This window comes from Fringilla coelebs, assembly GCF_963513975.1.
Source record: "Fringilla coelebs genome assembly, chromosome: 7".
Classification (NCBI taxonomy): domain Eukaryota; kingdom Metazoa; phylum Chordata; class Aves; order Passeriformes; family Fringillidae; genus Fringilla; species Fringilla coelebs.
The window spans coordinates 36,925,177-36,944,588 of NC_140035.1; the positions used below are offsets into that span (position 1 = coordinate 36,925,177).

Below are 19,412 nucleotides of genomic sequence, written 5' to 3' on the forward strand. Positions count from 1 at the left end.
GGTTTATGCACATCCAGCTGTCACAAAAGCAGTTCCCTGCCAGAGCAGAAGCATCATGGAGCATTTCACATAAATCTCCCAAAACACATAAGCCCCCCCTCTGCACTTTAATCATTTGCTAACAGTTACAATAAGATTGTATTAAAAATTTAAACTGCCCTACTTAATGCAATTTACCTTCAAAGGTCCATTTCCAGAGAATGAAGTCGAATGATATAAATGTCGAACACTTGATCAGATTTATGGCGCCCAAGAATATTTCTCTTGATACAGATCTGACGAGTGAAGGCTAATGGCTTTAGTTTTATTACTTTTTAAGCACTTAATGGGAAAATTTAGACATTTTCACAAGACTAAGCTCCAGCAAGAATGGTGCATTTAGAGGATGACAGCAGAGGAGAGAGCTGTGTGCTCTGGTTAAACAGCAGCGTTATTAAGCGAGAGATTAACGCCGAGTATTTATCCTGATGATTTGTCACACAACACTTAGGCCTGAGTTCCTCTGCTGAACGGGGCAGAGACAGCAGCACAAAGTGCTGACTCCACAGCCAAGTTCCCAGATGGAACTGGGGCCAAACTCCCAGGGAAAGACAACTGAAGTCACAGTGAGATTGTAAAAGCTGAGTGAAACTGCCAGGGGTGCAGACCAGCCAGAGCATGCAGGTGATCAGGAGATAGCCCTTCCGTTCTTTAGGGAATCCCACCTTTTCACCCCAAATACGTTCTACATAAATGCTACAAAGCAATAGTTAGTCACTATTCCAAAAACACTTTTTTTTTTCCATTTAATTTTTTTTTTAACTGAAAGACAGCTGGGAGTCCTCAGATTTCAATTAATGTCGAGGTACTTGGCCAATCAATCTCCAAGTGCTATAAATTCCCCTCTATTTCTCATTAGTTACACTATTGCACAGCTTAAATCTAAACATACCTTTCTGGGAGACTGTAAATTACCAGGCCTAAGACACAAGTGAGTGCATCAGGCATCAGGAAGGGCATAAATGATGGGAGGGAGGCGATTGTGTGTGCGCTCAACTCCGGCTGATTTACTCCTCACCAGGGCTTTTTTCACACCAAAGGAGCAGCAGCAGAAGTGCCACCAGCAGCACTCCATCTCCTGCAGTTTGCATATCTGACTTGAGACCAGTAATGACCTGTCTTTATTAACATTAACAAGTTTTATGTCCCAAATCCAATTTTCTATGGAAAAAAATATTTCTTCAGCATCTGCCAATAACGTTCTTTCATTAAGTGCAGACAGAGCTTGAAGAAAAACAAACCTCTGCCTTAATTTAAAATTGGTTCTGTGGCTCTGAAAGCCACCTTCAGCCTTTTTTCAAAGTTGAGACAGTGCAGAAGTTACCTGACACAAAAGGATCTTGTGCTGAAACTAAAAGGAACAAACATTCACACATTTATTAACAAAACTATGCAATTTTTAGTCATGTACCAGCTTTATAATAATTCTTAAACTAAAGGTGATAAGGCAGCCCTCCACAGAGGTTGTTGAGGGAACGCACTTGTCACAGGTGACAAATATGTTCCAAAAAATGTCTTCTATCAGAGTTAGAATTTATTCAAAAATTTAATTTGAAGTTCTGAAAGTTGCAGGCAATAATGAGGTGAAGTCACATGTGGAGACTGTCAGGGATCACAGGACCCTTTAGGCTGGAAAAGCTCTCTAAAATCAAGTCCAAGCATTACCCCAGCCCTGCCAAGGCCACTACTAACCACATCAAGAAGAGTCCCCCAGTTTCCTAACCCTTTAATAAAACATGTTGAGCCCCTGTGTTCACATTTAATATTTGGGATCATTTTCATAACTGAGGCAGCCCATGCAGTCCCATCCATCTGCCAACTAATTTTCCCTCCTGAACTGAGCTTACTTCCTAACCAAAATGCAGCATGCATTGCTGAAACAAGTCCACGTGGATCCCAGACTGGTACCCCTGCAAAGGCCAAGCTAAAGAAATAACCAAAATCTACAGAGAGATGCTGTTCAAAAACAGCTCTGTGTTCTCCACATTCATCTCTTCCGTTGTACAAAATGATGTTGTGCTGGATTCTCTCTTTTCCACCAAGTATTGACCCGATCCTGCAGCAGGCACGACCCGACCGTGCTGTGTCTGGCTCACACAGAACTCCAGTGAAGAGGAAAGGAAGAGTAAAGAGTAAAAGAGAAGGAAGAGTAAAAAGGGAAGAGTCTGATGCAGAGAACAGCAGTCTCGATGTTTAAGACTGTCCAACAACAGAAATTGAAATGAAAGGAGGAGCTTACAGACAAAGTTGTACAGACATCTGACCAAAATCACACAACACCATCAGTGCAGATGCTTTTCTTCTAGAGGAAGAGGCAGAAGCTCCAGCTTTGGCGGGCACAAGTTACCTTGTGCAGCACTACCTCATCAGACCAAACCCTCAATTTCCAAGTTCATTATACACAATTAAAGATTCTGTACTTTATAGAGAAGGAAAAACGGGTCTCCGAAGCTCAGCAGCAGCAGCGCTGGAAGTTTGCTGGTGCAGGAATTCCGAGGGGAATGCCAGCAGTGTGCCCTGCTCCACACTCCACCCCCCGCATCCAGGGAGGCTTTTAAAGGCTGAATACACGCTGCTAATCCCGGCCGAGCAAACAGCTCAATGGGATTTGCATATGCATACGGATTAGCTGAAAGGCAGCGATTTGCAATGCGTTTCGGAAACGGCTTTTGAGGAACCAGCTATGCTAATAATCAACTTTGATGTTGAAAATGTGTTTGTTACACAACAGAGGAGGTTACAAAAGGATTATGTTTATTACACCAGTTTTAAACGTTTGATAGCTCAGACAAAAGCATCTCTTTATTATAAGGGGGCAAGGCGGGATCTTCTCTTTAATAAATGCTCCTAAACACATCCAGAACAGAATGAAGTTACAGAAAGGGCATTCTGCCTTCCCTTTCTGTCTTCAGACAACACATCTCATGGGTTAGCTCTTAATCTTTCATTCATCAATATTTAACCAGCAAAGCTAATTTTTTTGCAAGCAAATGTAAAGAGAAATCCACCAAGGACAGTTCAAACCAATGGCCAAGGGAAGACATATTGAGGATAACTATAAAAAAATTGAAAAATAAAGTTTTAAAATTTCATGTTGTCCTCTGTATGTGAAGGCTTGCTGGAGAAGCTGTAGAAAACAAAGTGGCAGATGAGGTGTATGGGTTTTAAGATTTATTAATAAAAAAATTAAGAAGAAAATGTCAGATTAAGAGATCAAACCATAATCGTAGAAGTGCAACAAAGAGCAGAGCAGAAGGAACAGAGGCAAAGATATGCTGGGCAAGGCAGAAGATCCCCCAAAAAGCAGCAAATGAGGTACAGTTTACACAGAACACTCAGAAATAAAGCAGACATGAGGAAGAAAAAGGTTCTGGCTGTGATAAAGCGAATATAAACTGCCACTTTGAGGAGGTCATGCTCTGCTGAAGCCCCTCCTGGCCCTCACCTAACCTTGTGGTCACTTCCTCTGCAGCAGCCAAAGCACCCTCACACTAACAGGTATTTCATTTTATTTGTTTTTACAGCCTCCCCTCTGGACACAGCCCGTGACTGAGCCCGGCCAGCAGCTCTGCTGTGCTGTCAGTTTGCTGTTCAGCTCACTTGGCTCAAAAAGAATGGCAGAAACTGTCACTGCCGCTTTCAGCTCCGCCAGGAACTGCAGCACGACAACACTTATTCATGGCTTATTTCTGGTCTGCATTTCCTGGAGGCTGAGAAAAGCAGGGGTTTGAAAAATAAGGAATTTTCAAACTTCATCCTTCTGCCAGAATTTTTGGCTTCTGTTTCTAAGGGAAGACAATTCCTACTTGCTTGCCAGACACTCCACAAATGTGTTTGTAACACTTTATCTGCCAAGTACAACACACATGAGTCTGTCAAACACACTGATTCTGCCTCTTACTCTCAACTCCACTGTAAAATTTTTTAAAAAGGCAATTTACCCCCAAACAACCACCTCGTTTCCTGCCCCAGGATTTCAATTAGAGCTTGCAGTACAGAATATCACTTTACTGGACTAATTCTGAATCTCCATTACTGAAAACCTGAATTCTTTTGCATTTTGAAGAGACGCTGATCAACATTCTTGCTGCCATTTAATGAAGAATTCATCAATGTTGAACTAGGCCTTGCATTTATGGTGCTCTCCAAAAAATTTAACAGCTGTTACCTACTGCACAGAATCAGCAGCTCTGCTCTAGGTTTTGAGTAACCTGACTTACTGCATACACTTCAAATTAAGACTTAAAGGAAGTGCCATGACATAACCACTATAAAAATTAAAAGTCACATAAAAAGTTCTGCAAGACATTATGGTTTTCTACGAGTCACCTACTGAATGACACATCAGAGCTAAAATCAAAACCTCCCTGGAACTTTTACCGGCATTAAATCATTCGATTCCTCTGTGCTCACTGTAGCACTTTTAAAATTCCATACCCTGGACTACAGCTCCTCATCCCATCATTTCATTCCAAGCATGAGAAAATGGATGCAGACAAGTCACTGGAAGATCTCTTTCCTTTCCTTCACACATTTGTGGATCCAGGTGCAGTGTTGAAAAACCTGATAGAGCAGAACCAGTCTCAGAGTCCCCAAAGCCTGCAAAATTGCTGCAACTTTCACCCAAAAACTGGCAAAAAAGGTGAAATCTGTGCCCACCAAACAGCACGGCAGCAACACTGGACAGCACCAAGCACAAGGGGAACTGGACTGAGACCCCCTAAGTTCCCAGGGACAGCAGAAAAAGAATTTTGAGCAGTAATGTGTAAAGTGGGAAATTTGATAATCAGTCAGAAAATGTAAATCCAAGGATTTGGATCCACTTTCCAGCCCAATCCTACTGATGCCAAACTGCTCCCCAGGATGAAGACTTCTTCACACCTGTCTCACCGGGCACTGCTCAATTCACACAGCTCATTTCAAGCCTATGTCACATAAATTTCGGTTATTGGTTAATATCTGGATATTGGTTAATATCCTGCTAGTTCACACTGGGCCTTCCTACAACAATGTGCAGTCTGATATACGGCACCAGAACTTGTCATCTGCGGGAACTGGGCTGAGGGATTACCTGGAAACCAGAAGAAACATCTGTGCAAACAAAAACAGCCACCAAAAAAACCCCAAAGAACGGTGGAGTGAAATGCTTGCTTCCAAACTAAATCTCCTCCCGTAAGAGTTACAGGCGGGAAGGATTAAGTATAAAGGCAAAGCATGAGCAAGTGTAAAGCTGAAGCAAGTTCAGAATAAAACACAAACAGAAACACCTCACAAGAAGAGGGTGACCAGATTTTTGCGTTTATATATTTTTTTTCCCCCAGTTTGAATGTCCCGATGGGGAGGCGCAAAGCCCCGAGTGGCTCCGCGGTGCCGCCACCATCATGGGCCCCTCACGAGCTCCTCATGGGCCCTCACAAGTCCCTCACGAGCCTCTCACGGGTCCCTCACAGGCCCCTCACGGGTCCCTCACCAGTCCCTCACGAGCCCATCACGGGTCCCTCACGAGTTCCTCACGGGCCCCTCACGAGTCCCTCATGGGCCCCTCACGGGTCCCTCACGGGCCCCTCACGGGTCCCTCACGGGTCCCTCACGGGTCCCTCACGGTTCCCTCACGGGTCCCTCATGAGTCCCTCACGAGTCCCTCACGGTCCCTCACGGGTCCCTCATGAGCCCCTCACAGGTCCCTCACCAGTCCCTCACGGGTCCCTCACGAGCCCATCACGGGTCTCTCACGAGTTCCTCACGGGCCCCTCACGACTCCCTCACAGGCCCATCATGGGTCCCTCACGGTTCCCTCACGGGTCCCTCACGGTTCCCTCACGGGTCCCTCACGAGTCCCTCACGGGTCCCTCACGGGTCCCTCATGAGTCCCTCATGAGTCCCTCATGGGTCCCTCACCAGTCCCTCACAGGCCCCTCATAGCCCCTCACGGGCCCTCACGAGTCCCTCACGGGCCCCTCACGAGTCCTTCATGAATCCCTCACGGGTCCCTCACGGGTCCCTCACGAGCCCCTCACGGGCCCCTCACGGTCCCTCACGGGTCCCTCATGAGTCCCTCACGGGTCCCTCATGAGTCCCTCACAGTCCCTCATGGGTCCCTCATGGGTCCCTCACAGGCCCCTCACGAGCCCCTCACAGGCCCCTCATGAGTCCCTCACGGGCTCTCATGAGCCCCTCACAGGCTCTCACGGGCCCCTCATGAGTCCCTCACGGGCCCTCACGAATCCCTCACGGTCCCTCACGGTCCCTCACGAGTCCCTCATGAGCCCCTCACGGGTCCCTCATGAGCCCCTCACGAATCCCTCACAGGCCCGTCACAGGTCCCTCACGCCGCGGCTCCGGCGCCCCCTGGCGGCCGCTCCCGCCGCGCTCCGTTATTCCCGCGCCTTTGTAAAAGCAAAACGTGGCTTAATAAAATCAAAACGTTGGTTTCACGTTAAAACGAACGCCTTAAAACAGACTTAAAGCTGAAATGACTTAAAATCAACGGTGGGTCAAAACGAACGCGGCTTGAGGGTCTGCTGCTTCAGGCTAAGCCATGATACAGAGGAAAAGAAATTGACTGCCTCGTGTCACTTTCTCATTAGAAAAACCCAAAACAAACAAACAAACCAGGAAGATACAAATATCTAACCAGCCGAAACATCGATTTCCCAGCGGTTGTGAAGCGTGGAAGAGTCAGCAGGCTGATTCAGGCCAGGTGTGACCATCCTGAAGCTCATCACTGCAGATGCCATGCTCCCGGAGGCCTCAGCCCGACTCCAAGGAAACCCAAGGAAGCCCAAGGAACTCCAAGGAATTCCAAGGAAACACAAGGAATTCAAATGAATTCCAAGGAAACCCAAAGAATTCCAAGGAAACCCAAGGAATTCCCGAGCCAAAGGAACCACTGCCTCATCCTGCCCTGCACTGGGTCCCCACCAGCCCAGCTCCCCAAGCAGAGAATCCCTCAGGCCACATCCATGCCAAAGTGAACGCTGATCTTCCCAAAACAGCTGTCGGGATGGGAGCCATTTACTTCCTTTTTATTTACTTCCCATTAGGCTGATTAACATTTCCTAATGAAAACACATCTATAAAAGCTGACTTGATAATGCTGATGGCAAGTGACAGCCCCTGCCCTCGATGCTGCTGCAGCAGGATTAATTTGTCATCTCCCATCCCTTAACAGAGAAATGGTGCTTTGAAGTTCTCCTTTTAGGACACCTTTGTTCAACACCACGCGGGAAATACTATTTGGATCTGGAAATAAAATACTCCTGGTAGATTTTTTACACAGAGTGGACACGTTCCTTAATAAAAGACTATAGTTAATTTGCAAATAAAGCATCAAAAATATTGGCAACACCAGAGCAAAGTGCAAATTGTGAGGCAGCAGTGGCCTCTGCCACCACATACCTTCAACTCCTGCCTCAATATTCACAGGGTTGTTGTTATTTTGGGCAATATTAGATCAAAATCTGGGTGTTACAGCCACCTAGATGAGGTAAAACCCCCTTGGTTGAATTGCTAAGCTACAGAGACAGATTCAGCTCTGAACAAGTTAGACTCAAATCCTTTTGTTTCACACACTGTGATAGTAAAATTTTATCCTCTAAATATTTGAACGTTTGCTCCTTTGTGGTGTCAGAGACTCGCGTGGCCCCCAGCTAAATGGGTCAGGGAAAATCTGAACATAAAGCAGGGCAAGATGTGTGGTTATGAATACACCGTGAACAGAAATAAAAGCAATTCTCATGCATTAATGGTACATCAAGCTAATTCAAGAAGGCTAAAACCATTAAAGAGGCATCCTGGGGCAGTACACAGTCATTACAATACTGTGCTGACAAGAAGTATTAAAATAATCATTTTCAATGTCATTGATAGAATCCGTTCTGATAAGCGGGGAACAAAAATTTCTAATTCTTAATTGGGAATATGAAGCAAAATGGAGCTTATTAGCATTTATCTAATTCTTAAAATGCAATTTTGTTGTACCGTTTAAAACACCAAAAAATAAGAAAGGATTTATTATCCTCCATCGTTGGGCACATTACTAAACTAAAGCCTTGAAACGTGGAACTTCTCTTTTTTATTTCAGCCTGAAATTCAGGTTTTAACTCCCAAAAGTATGAGAGATTAAACCTCAGTGGAACATGGCTGAAGGTTAAAAAACATTCTCTAAAACAGCAGAATGTGAAGAAGGATTTTGGCTTTCACTTTACTCATCTTTCCTCACACAAAATCGGAACCAATGGACTTGATGATCTTAAGAGTCTTTTCCAGCCCAAGTGATTCTATGAGTCCATCTCTGCTACAATCAATAGTGAGCTTATCAGCTGTAATGAAGCGTTGGAAACGAGGTATTTGGATTTAACTCGAGAATAAAGTAGCATTTTCATAATAACAGTAATCATTCAAGTTAAATTATTTTACCACTCAGCTGTGGAGAAAATGGGAAATGAGTTATCACAGAAGAATCGTAACAGATGACCACTAAGTTCAGTTGCTGCTTGCAGGGGACAAATTAGAAATTTCATTTCTAAAGTGTGTGCAATGAAGGAGTAAAAAGCTCTTCAATGCCATTTCCAATTTCTTCCTCCAAAAGGTAGGTCTACATCACAGCAAGGCACAACACAGAAACAAAAAAAGAGATTTTAAAATAAGCTTGCAAACAAAGCAGCCCAAACCAGGAACTGGTGTCTAAAGCCACCACGTGTGTGTGGAAGAAAAGTCTGTGGGCTGGAACATCCTCAGGTGGATTTTATTTCTTTTTTCATCAGAGAATCCCAGAATGGTTTGGGTTGGAAGGGACCCTAAAGCTCATCTTGTTCCACCCTCTGCCCGGGCAGGGACACCTTCCACTACCCCACTGATGTGAACCCTCTGAAGAAGCCACAAAAAACCATTAAAGGTATGCTGAACCTGAACACCCCAGAGCAGCACAAACCAAGGGACATTTAATCAAGTGCTCCCTATTAACAGCTTGCACTGCTCAGTCACACCCCCCCATTTAATGGGGTTAAGAAGTTGCTTTGTTTCCTGCTAAAATAAACAGCAAAAATTATCAGGAATTGGATTCGGTCCCAGATGTGTCTGGCAAGTGTAACCCATTCATACAGAAGCATTTCTAATCCTATTAGCTGGCAAATATTAAAGAGTTGGTTGGCTGCCATGGGGCCAAAACAACACCCTGATATTTCTTAAAACACATGAGCCCTGTCAATTCTTTCTTACAACCAAAGAGAGACAAATGAGCCCCCCTGAAAGCTTACAAGTTTATCACACTAGCTTTGTGCCAAGAGACTTCTCTCAAAATCTCTGAGAAAGGGGGAAAAAAGCCAAGAAGAAGGCTGCAGACAGAGCCACAAACACCAGGACTTGGAATATATAATTAACAATCTAACTATAGCCAGCACTCCAAAATAAATGTGCTAAACAAAACCCCCTAATGGCTCTTTGAAACTCCTAATCAATATAGAAAATCTAGGCAGTCAAAACAGTAATTTTTGCAACTGGTTCAACAGAAAACAGGGAGCAAAGCAAGAAGATGCAGCATCAAATGCTCTTCTCTGAAATGTGACCAACAGCATGGGTAAAAAACGGGTGCGTGTCAGTATTTTCCACATAAAATGTACAAATGTTTTGCCTCTTTTTTCCCCATGTAAAAATTACAACTTTTTTTCCCCCCCTCCAATGTAAACATTAGGATGTATCTCCTTTTGATTCCATGTAAAAATTTGATATTTTTGCCTTTTTACTTTTTAATTTGATGTGGTTTTTCACACCCCACTGCAAGGTGCTGATGTGACACTGCCTCATGTAAGCACCGGCAGAGCAGGACTTTGCAACGAGAAGCTGGTAACAAAAATCCCCAGAACTAAGGGGCTCTGAGAAGCATTGAAACTTTATTAATTAAGGAGGTTTTTAGACACAGAAAACTGCTGTGATGAGGGGCTGACACATTCAGCCATGAGAGGAGCCTGGCGAGAAGAGAAGCCAGCCAAGCCCCAGGACACTTGACTGAAATTCCACTAGAGGGGGCACAGATCCCATCTCATACAACTCCAGGATCATGGAATTATAGAACATCCTGATCTGGGAGGGTCCCACAAGGATCAAAAACGCCCTACACAAGACTCTCACAGAGTCCCAGAATGGTTTGGGTTGAAAAGGAGCTTAAAGCTCACCCTGTCCCACCCCTGCCATGGGCAGGGACACCTTCCACTAGCCCAGGCTGCTACAAGCCCTGTCCAGCCTGACCTTGGACATTTCCAGAGATCCACGGGCAGCCACAGCTTCCCTGGGCACCCTGTGCTGGGCCTTCCCACCCTCACAGGGAACAACTCCTTCCCAACATCCAGCCTAGCTGTCAATTTTTAACACCCCGTGAACATCACAGTGCTCAAACGTAGCATTTTCAGCTACTCTGCACAAACAGCCCCTCAGCCTCCCCAGGAGCGCTAAAACCAAAGCCAAGAAAACTTTGCTACAACAAAGCAAGCGCCAAAGAAAACTGAAAATTAAATAAGGACTAAAAATAGCTTAAGATGCTCAAGACTGAAGGTGCTGGTGGAAAGCACATCAGTGCACATACGATGCATTAAGGAGTCATCTTAGAAAGCTAAGGAGCCGTCTCAGCAAACACAACAAAAAAATGCCCAAAACTCAGCGTTTTCTTTAACTGAGCAGGCAAATATCCGAGCCATGCCAATGGATCATTACTCAGGAAGGACGGCTAGAGGGTGGGGTGGTGTGCTGGGAGCAAAGGGGCAGCCCTACCGTCATGGAAGACTCTCTCCACGTTGAGCCCGTAGGTCGCGCAGGTCTCGTAGTAAGTGCATCTCTTGAGGTCGTTGGACAGCTTCCTGGCTCTGGCATCGTCGATGACGCGGGGGTTGGTGGAGCTGATGGCATCTGCAGAGCCACAGGGGGAAAACACCCATCAGTGGTCGCTTGGAAACACCAGCCTGGGACTCACAGGGTCACGGGAGGGGCGTGGAAGTCGGGAAGAACCTCTGAGATCACCGAGTGTATGGCAACCCACGGTCACCACTGACCCGTGCCCTCAAGTGCCACATCCACGTGGTTTTTGAGCACTTCCAGGGATGGTTCCAATGCTTGACAACCCTTTCCATGGGGAAATTTTCCCCAGTATCCAACCTGAACCTCCCCTGGAGCAACTTCAGGCCAGCTCCTCTCATATTGACCAATACCAAGCAGTGAGTTTAAATACAAACCATGAAACAGGGTGTACATCACTCTAATTTATGTTTCTTTATTAAAATTACTAGTACACTGATTCTAAAAGCCGGGGGAAAACCTCCAAGGCTTTTTGCTTTCCTTAAATACATATACTGAGCTCAGTTGTTGCCAAAAATACCAAAAAGAAATACACAATCACATGAAAGAGCATGAGCTCTGATGTAAAATATACTTAGGGAAATAAGTGGGCGATTAGTACAAACATGTCAAATGGTTTTTACATCTCCGTAAGTATCAGTGACTATAGAGTGTGAAATATTAAACATTTAAACAGTATTTTAAGTATTATTAAGTATATTATTAAGTATTTTAAAGAAATAGAACTGAATTGTAAATTACTTTCTCAAACTGCTGTAAAGGCGCCCAGAGTTGTTGTGGGAACATACTGCAAAGCTGATAAAAATTCCATTTTTCTAAACAATCATAATTGGCAATTGTCCCCAAGAGCTTCTTCTCATGAAAGCTGAAAATCAGAAATTTCAGTTTCTAGAGCTTATCCAGAGGAGCTGAAAAAACCTTACACCAGAATATACGAAGGAGAAGCTTCTTCCTTGCTACTCCATCATAGTGATGAACTCTGTGTACAAAGGTGATACTATTTGAAGAGATAATCTTATTAACAGATCTTGAAAAAGAAGGGTTTTTTTCCCCAGGAGTATCGTGTTACTCTTCTGCCCTATCCCTGGGAGTGTTCCAGGCCAGGCTGGATGGGGCTTTGAACAACCTGGCATAGTGAGTGGGAGGGGTCCCTGCCCATGGCAGGGGGTGGCACTGGATGATTTTCAAAGTCCCTTTCAGCCCAAACAATTCTGGGATTCTACAACAGGCACTAATTTCAGCATTTACAGCTGCCCAGAAAGCCTTCCTTAAAATCTGCAACCGCCCACAGCAGCAAAACAGATTTGTTCTTTAGGAAAACAGCATCACCTGAAGCTAAACTTGGAATCAGAGCCTCTTGCAACACTGTGTGCCAGGCTCTGCCCGGGGCACGACAGGACCAGACCTCGACTGATGCTGTCATTACCTCCTCATCAGACCCAATTAAGGAAAGTAAAGCAGCAATTAGGAAAAGCAGGAGCCCGTTATTTATCAGCAGAGGGCGCTGGTAACATGTACCCAGAAAGGAACCGAGAGGGCTCAGTTCCAGAGCACCACAGCTCCCCAGAGTTTGCCTCCTTGTTCCGAGGTGAGTCAGCCTGGGGCACTGAGCTGGCTTTGGAAGCCAGGGGAGAACATCTGGAAGTGTTCATGTGGTGGGAAAGACTTCATTTCACATCTCATTTCAGGAATACCTGACACAACCAAGAAGGCCAGGTTGGAGAGGGCTTGGAGCAACCAGGGCCAGTAGAAGATGCCCATGCCCATGGCACGGGGTTGGAATCAGATGAGCTTTAGGGTGCTCTCCATCCCAAACCATTCTGGGATTCTGTGATATGAAAGGTAGATTTCAAATGTGTACTTTAACAAGTGTATTTATGTATTTTTATTTCACTATCAAACACAGACAAAAAGCTGTGCTTTTTCTTGATGCTTATTCCTAGAACTTCTGTCTTTTCAAAAGATCCCGTTTGCATCAGTGCTGCAACAGAAAATGAACTTTTCTTTTTCTGGAAGTAACAGGAAGATGGAAAACCATACCCAAACCATACCCCAGAAGGGCATAAAGGAAAAAGAAACTGGAGAAATGTTTCCCCTTCACCTTTTCAACTCCAGCTTCAAGCCCAAAACATGGCCCTTCAAAGCAGCTCCTTTCTGCTTTTTGGTGGAGTTTCTGCTGTCCTAAGACTTTTTCTGTTCCTACTTCCCCTTTTCCTTCTTGTCATCTGTTTCCTCCCTCCAGCTGGGCCGTGATTCCTCCTTCTCTTCTGCCCACACATCCCCTCTGTGCTGTCACCCCGGGGCAGGAGGCAGGGGAAGGCCAACTGCTTCCTGACCACGTGGCTGAAAAAACACCAAAAAGCTTCAACACCACCAAACCCACTGGGGACCCACTAACAAGGATGCCCAAAATTGAACCAAGAACAATTCACAACACCTGTGTTCTGCCTCTAACACACAACAGCAACCTGGTGATGCTCTTGGAAAGGGATGCCCCAGTGGGAAGGAGCTCAAAAGGAGTGAGGAGCAGCTGGGGGGGGCTCAGCCTGGAGCAAAGGAGGCTCAGGGGGGCCCTTGTGGCTCTGCACAGCTCCTGCCAGGAGGGTGCAGCCAGGTGGGCTCTGTACTCAAGGAACAAGGGATAGGACGAGGAGAAATGGCCTTAAATTGTGCCCAAAGGGTTGTCCAGCCCTGGCACAGCTGCCCAGGGCAGCGCTGGAGTCACCATCCCTGGAAGGACGCAAAAGTTGTGAGGTGTGGCACCTGAGGACATGGTTTAATGCTGGCATTGGCAGTGCTGAGGGAACAGCTGGATTTGGTGATTTAAAAGGGTTTTTTCCCAACATTCATGATTCCATGGTCAGGAACAGAACAGCCTCAGCTCCACCAATGCAGCAAACCAATCACAGGATGGGAAACTGGTGAAATACTACTGGGCTATGCTGGCGCAAAAACGCAGACAATATTAAAAAAACTACTCAAATGCCAAAGAAACTGAAATATTTTGGGTACCTTTCCCTTGCCATACTTCCCCTTCAGGACAGCTGCATTTTCAGAAGGAAAAATTGGGGGGAGAGGCTGGCTCAGGTGGCAAAAAGCTGTGTTTTTACTTGACCTACAGAGGTCTCCCAGAGGCACAGCCTGAGGCCAGGGTTCACCTCTGCTTCCTACTGTGCTGCTGGAGGTTTCCCACCTCTCACCCTTTTGCCTCTCAGCAATGCCAGGTGTTAAACCCTTCCAGACTGCCAAGCACATGGAAACTGGTCTGGCTGCAGAAGTTCCCTACACTACTGATTTTCCTGCCCAAATTCAATGAGGGCATCTCCCTGCTGGGCAAGAAAACCACCAGGATCAGCACGCACTGAAGGTATTATTTGAAATTTCCTTGCAAGTCACAGAATCCTGGAATGGTCTGAATTGGAAGGGACTTTAAAGCTCACCCTGTTCCACCCCCTGCCATGGGCAGGGACACCTTCCACTACCCCAGGCTGCTCCAAGCCGCATGCAACCTGGCCTTGGGCGCTTCCAGGGATCCAGGGACAGCCACATCTTCTCTGGGCAACCTCTGCAGGACCTCCCCACCCTCACAGGGAAGAATTTCTTGTGCATATCTGACCTAAACTTCCCCTCTTTCTTCACTGCTGAAGTCCTACACTCCCTTCCAAATGAGCTGCCAGGACATTCTTCTCTCACCTCAAATACTGTCCTTGCAATGCCACAGCCCTGTAGCAAAGGGGAAAGGACAGGATGTGGCTTTGCCAGCTTGGAGGAGCCCAGGTGGTCTGCAAGGCCCAGCTGAGAGCATTCCAGCTGGGAATCAGGGCTGCACTTACCCTGGGTGCCCACCAGCACCATGGGGATCTCACTGGTGTTGCGATAGTTGGCCATGCGGCTGTAGTAGTGGTAAACGGTCTGGAAGCTGACTTCATCCTCCAAGCTGAACACAAAGATAACAGCATCCACCCACATGGCAAACTGCAGGATAAAAAGGGGAAAGGCCAACTGTGACAAGAGCAGCGAGGAAAGGGAAGGAAGGAAGGAAGGAAGGAAGGAAGGAAGGAAGGAAGGAAGGAAGGAAGGAAGGAAGGAAGGAAGGAAGGAAGGAAGGAAGGAAGGAAGGAAGGAAGGAAGGAAGGAAGGAAGGAAGGAAGGAAGGAAGGAAGGAAGGAAGGAAGGAAGGAAGGAAGGAAGGAAGGAAGGAAGGAAGGAAGGAAGGAAGGAAGGAAGGAAGGAAGGAAGGAAGGAAGGAAGGAAGGAAGGAAGGAAGGAAGGAAGGAAGGAAGGAAGGAAGGAAGGAAGGAAGGAAGGAAGGAAGGAAGGAAGGAAGGAAGGAAGGAAGGAAGGAAGGAAGGAAGGAAGGAAGGAAGGAAGGAAGGAAGGAAGGAAGGAAGGAAGGAAGGAAGGAAGGAAGGAAGGAAGGAAGGAAGGAAGGAAGGAAGGAAGGAAGGAAGGAAGGAAGGAAGGAAGGAAGGAAGGAAGGAAGGAAGGAAGGAAGGAAAACCAAGAGAGAAACATTCTTACCTTCCTGCAAGGGAAATACACACCAGAAAAACGCACACACAAAAAAGGCCTAAGCAAGGTTAGGATCATCTGCTAAAATGATGAATCTCATCGCCCTGCAAGCCATGGGGATCTGGGATACACAAGGGATTTCCCCACAAGAGCACTCCTTCTTCACTGGAGTGTGTAACCAGCTACTGTCAGTGCACACTGGGTTTGATTTCCAGAAAACACAGCAGGCTGAGGTCGCTGGCCCTGTGCATTTGAAAAGAGCAGCACTCATCTGCAGGGCTGACTGAGCCCCCATGCTGCCATTTGCTGCTGATAATGCCAGGACAGGCATTGCTAGGAATTCTCACATCTCAATCCCATTAATTTGAGACTTGCCATTCTTCACCATACAGACACTCTCAGCTGAGCCAGCAGCACCGAGTGCCTCGTTGTGCCTTCAGTGGAAGAGCAGACTGCTCTCTCTTGGCATCAGGAACCTGCTGAGAGACATGCAGGTGCACAGGCCAAGCCAAGGTGCTCCTCAGTGACCATGCAAGTGAGAAGCTTTCAGCTCACAAGTGAATTAAGACATTTAACTCAACGGTGAACATAAACAGGACATCGAGAAAAACTCCAGCTTACCTCGCTGCCTTTATTTTTCCCTAAGTGACTCCATTCCTACCCAAATTTAGAGCAATGGAAACAAGCTTCAGCCAAGGGGATTTTCATGCTTTGTTATATTATTACTACAACGTGCCAGGGGACACACTGAACACAGAGGTTCACTGGGGAAAGGCTCTGAATATTCATGATGATTGTATTGAAACCAAACGCTGCCTGGGCTGTTATGGTGTAAAAATAGACCAAAAAATTGTTCTGAGGTTTTCAAGACAGTCAGGAGGACAATCTTCCAGAGGGGAAGGACAGGACTGGTTAACACACAGCAGAGTCACTGCCAGAATAAGGTCAACCACCACGCTGTTAAACTGCTCAAAACAGAAGATGAAGCCACAAGAACTGGAGACAACATCATTATTTGGGAGATGTGGGCTTGGGTCTCTTTATAAAATGGTTTTTGTTGACTGGACTCAGCAGCATCATGCCAAGGACTCTTCCCAACAACTGGGAATGTCCTTAAGGCATCCGCTTGGAAGCAAACAGTCTCTCTAAACCCTCTGAATGTTTGAGCAGTGTGTAAAACAGCCTTCTAATAAAGATTATTTTAAAACACTCCACAGATTTACACAGTGCAGTTCCTGCAGACACAAAACATTTCCAACAATTCCTTATTTCTCTTTTCATGATGAAATGCGGCTGAATATTTGTGGATATCAGACCTGTAGTACAGAGAACCAAAGGAATTTTGGGAAACACAAGGTCTGGAAACCCTAGATGTCTCATCCAGAGTACTGTGTAGGGAATGGCTTGAAACAAGGACAAATTAGCTGCTGGTATAGAAATCCATTCTCAGACTTAATACTGTGAATGAGCAGAGCTGTTAGATCACGGCAAGCCCGAAACCAAATTGTAAAAAAAGTTTTAAATTAAAAAAGTCACATGCAGCAGCTCATTGTAGGTCAGTCACCAGGTTAATTTGGTTTTACAGCTGGAAATTGAATTATTTTCATGTTTGAACCACTTTATCTTAGGCAAAGAAAGGAGAGATCATAAACCCACAAAAAGAGTCTCGAGGGAAGTTTGGCTTTTCTCCCTTCCTGCCAAAAAGAAGGGGACAGTAACCTGGGGAATACCCATGACCCAGTGCCAGAACTCCATATGTCAGCTCCTCACTTACTGCAGTTGGAATTCAATCCCAATTATTCATGAACATACAAGCAAACTTTTCATTGCAGGAATTAATGAACAGATTAAAGATTTTTAATAGACATGTAACTTGAAATTACACCCAAAAACTCCAAAGGGAATTTACAGGAATTTACCTCGTGCTGAAAGGTGAGACAGCACTGACACCTCAGACCTCTTCAGCAAACCACGAGGATTGAGAACAAATCTCAGCCACCACAGAATTCCAGAATGGTCTGGGTTGGAAGGGACCTTAAAGCTCATCTCATACCAGCCTCCTGCCATGGGCAGGGACACCTTCCACTGGACAACAGCAGTCCAAGCCCCAGATCTACCTGGCACATCCCAGGGGCACACCCCATGCTGTTCATCAGTCTGCAGCCAGCTCCTGTGAGCTCTGCAAACCCAGGCACAAAACCATCTCAGATGGCTGCTTGTACCTTTACACCTCCACTATTGACATTTTTAGATGAGTGAATGTTCTCTAAGCATCAGAGGCTGGACACCAGGGGCTGCTTCAGCCAAATCCCTCCCAGCCCCAGACAGAGCTGTCCTTGTTGCTCCTGCTGCCAGGGCTGCAGATGTGCCAGCACTTTATTCTGCCCTGTGACTTCCTTCCAGGATGTCTCTCTCAGCCTCCATTTCCTCCACGTCCTTTCTCTTCCCCTTTGTCCTGGCACCTTCCCCCACGCTCTCACCCTCCTGGAGCTGTGCTGCTGCATTGAAACCCAAGCTGCTGCTGCTGGCACAGCTCCCCCTCAGCTGTTTGGCAGCTCCTGATGCTGAATTATTGCTTGTTTGGAAGCTGATCCCTCCCGGAAGAGCCGGGCAAAGCAAGGCAGCAGCAGCCAAAGCTCAGGAAATCCTGCCAGTGCCCAGGTGAGGAGAGGTGGAGGAGGATGCCCAAGACAAGGATGCTGCCTGCAGACAGCACAGCTGGGTCTGAGGTGATTTAAGGAGCACATGAGCAAACTCTTGCTCAAAACAGAGTAAGGGTCAAGCACTCAAGCCCTCGAGTGTCTTCTCCACGGCCAATGGCTTGGACAGGCTGGGAGAGCTGGGGGTGTTCAACCTGGAGAAGAGAAGGCTCCAGGGAGACCTCAGAGCCCCTTCCAGAGAGCTGGAGAGGGACTTGGAACAAGGGCCTGGAGCAGGGTAGGACACAGGGAATGGCTTCCCACTGCCACAGGGTGGGGTTAAATGGGATGGTGGGAAGGAATTCCTCCCTGTGAGGGTGGGGAGGCCCTGGCACAGAGTGCCCAGATCTCTGGAAGTGTCCACAGCCAGGTAGGATGGGGCTTGGAGCACCCTGGGATAGTGGAAGGTGTCCCTGCCCACGGCAGGGGAGGGAGTGAGATGAGCTTTAAGGTCCCTTCCCACCAAAACCATTCTGTGTTTCCACGAAATCCTGATGTGTGAGCAGGGGAAGCACAATGCCTGGGAATTCAGTATAAATGAGCTGGATATCCTGACTTGCACAGTCTCAGTCAGAATCCCAAATATTTGCTACACACACTCATCCATCCATTGTAACTGAAACCCCAACCATTTGCTGGGCAAAATCTTTTTCCCCTGAGGGTGATGCTGGAATTCCCCTGGCAGGAAGATGACAAGGAGCCAGGACAGAACAAAGCAGAGCCAGTTCTTTGAAAGGAAGCTTTGAAAAACAAGGGAATCCAGGCTTTGGGCTCACCTGTGCCTCTGGAGGGCCTCCTTCATCTCTGATCAGCAGCAGGTAGCTCTGTCCATCAACCACTATCTCCTTCTTGAATCTCCCACCTGCCACACAAAGCAGCTGGTTACAGACAGCAAAGGTACAAAGCACACAACAGAAAAAGGCTTCACTTGTGGAAAAAAAAGCTCTGTGCAAATTAACCAACAACTGGAATGTTACTGAAGCTTATATGCACAGACATGGGAATTCTTAAAAGTTAAGGCATGTACTTGCCTTATTCATATATATATATATATATTTTTATATATATATAGTGGGAAAAAGCCAGGAAGTGCATTACAACCCACGTTAGGTATCCTTGGGTTGATACATACAGTCAAAACCCTGTATGTGTCACCTTTGTTTGAAATAATTGTGAGAAGAAAGGCAAAGTTGTGCACAAATGTCATGCCTCGTCACCAGAACCAGTTTCTTGTGGCACCCAGCATTTCCCCAAGGGAAGCCCAGTTCTCAGAGCACACAGGAGTGGGATGTTATGGCAATGAGAGCTCTACACTCA

General features: G+C 46.3%; 1 protein-coding gene across 7 annotated transcripts in view; it reads right to left on the reverse strand.

The window, feature by feature from the left end:
- Positions 1 to 19,412, reverse strand: part of AGAP1 (ArfGAP with GTPase domain, ankyrin repeat and PH domain 1) — a 315,136-nt gene that overhangs the window by 179,737 nt on the left and 115,987 nt on the right. For all 7 annotated transcript variants that reach the window (XM_084209327.1, XM_084209325.1, XM_084209324.1 and 4 more), the window contains 3 exons: positions 18,872 to 18,957; positions 14,718 to 14,859; positions 10,804 to 10,938 (listed from right to left, as the gene is read on the reverse strand). In XM_084209327.1, the coding sequence (XP_084065453.1) occupies positions 10,804 to 10,938; positions 14,718 to 14,859; positions 18,872 to 18,957 (363 nt within the window). The remainder of the gene's footprint in view (positions 1 to 10,803; positions 10,939 to 14,717; positions 14,860 to 18,871; positions 18,958 to 19,412) is intronic.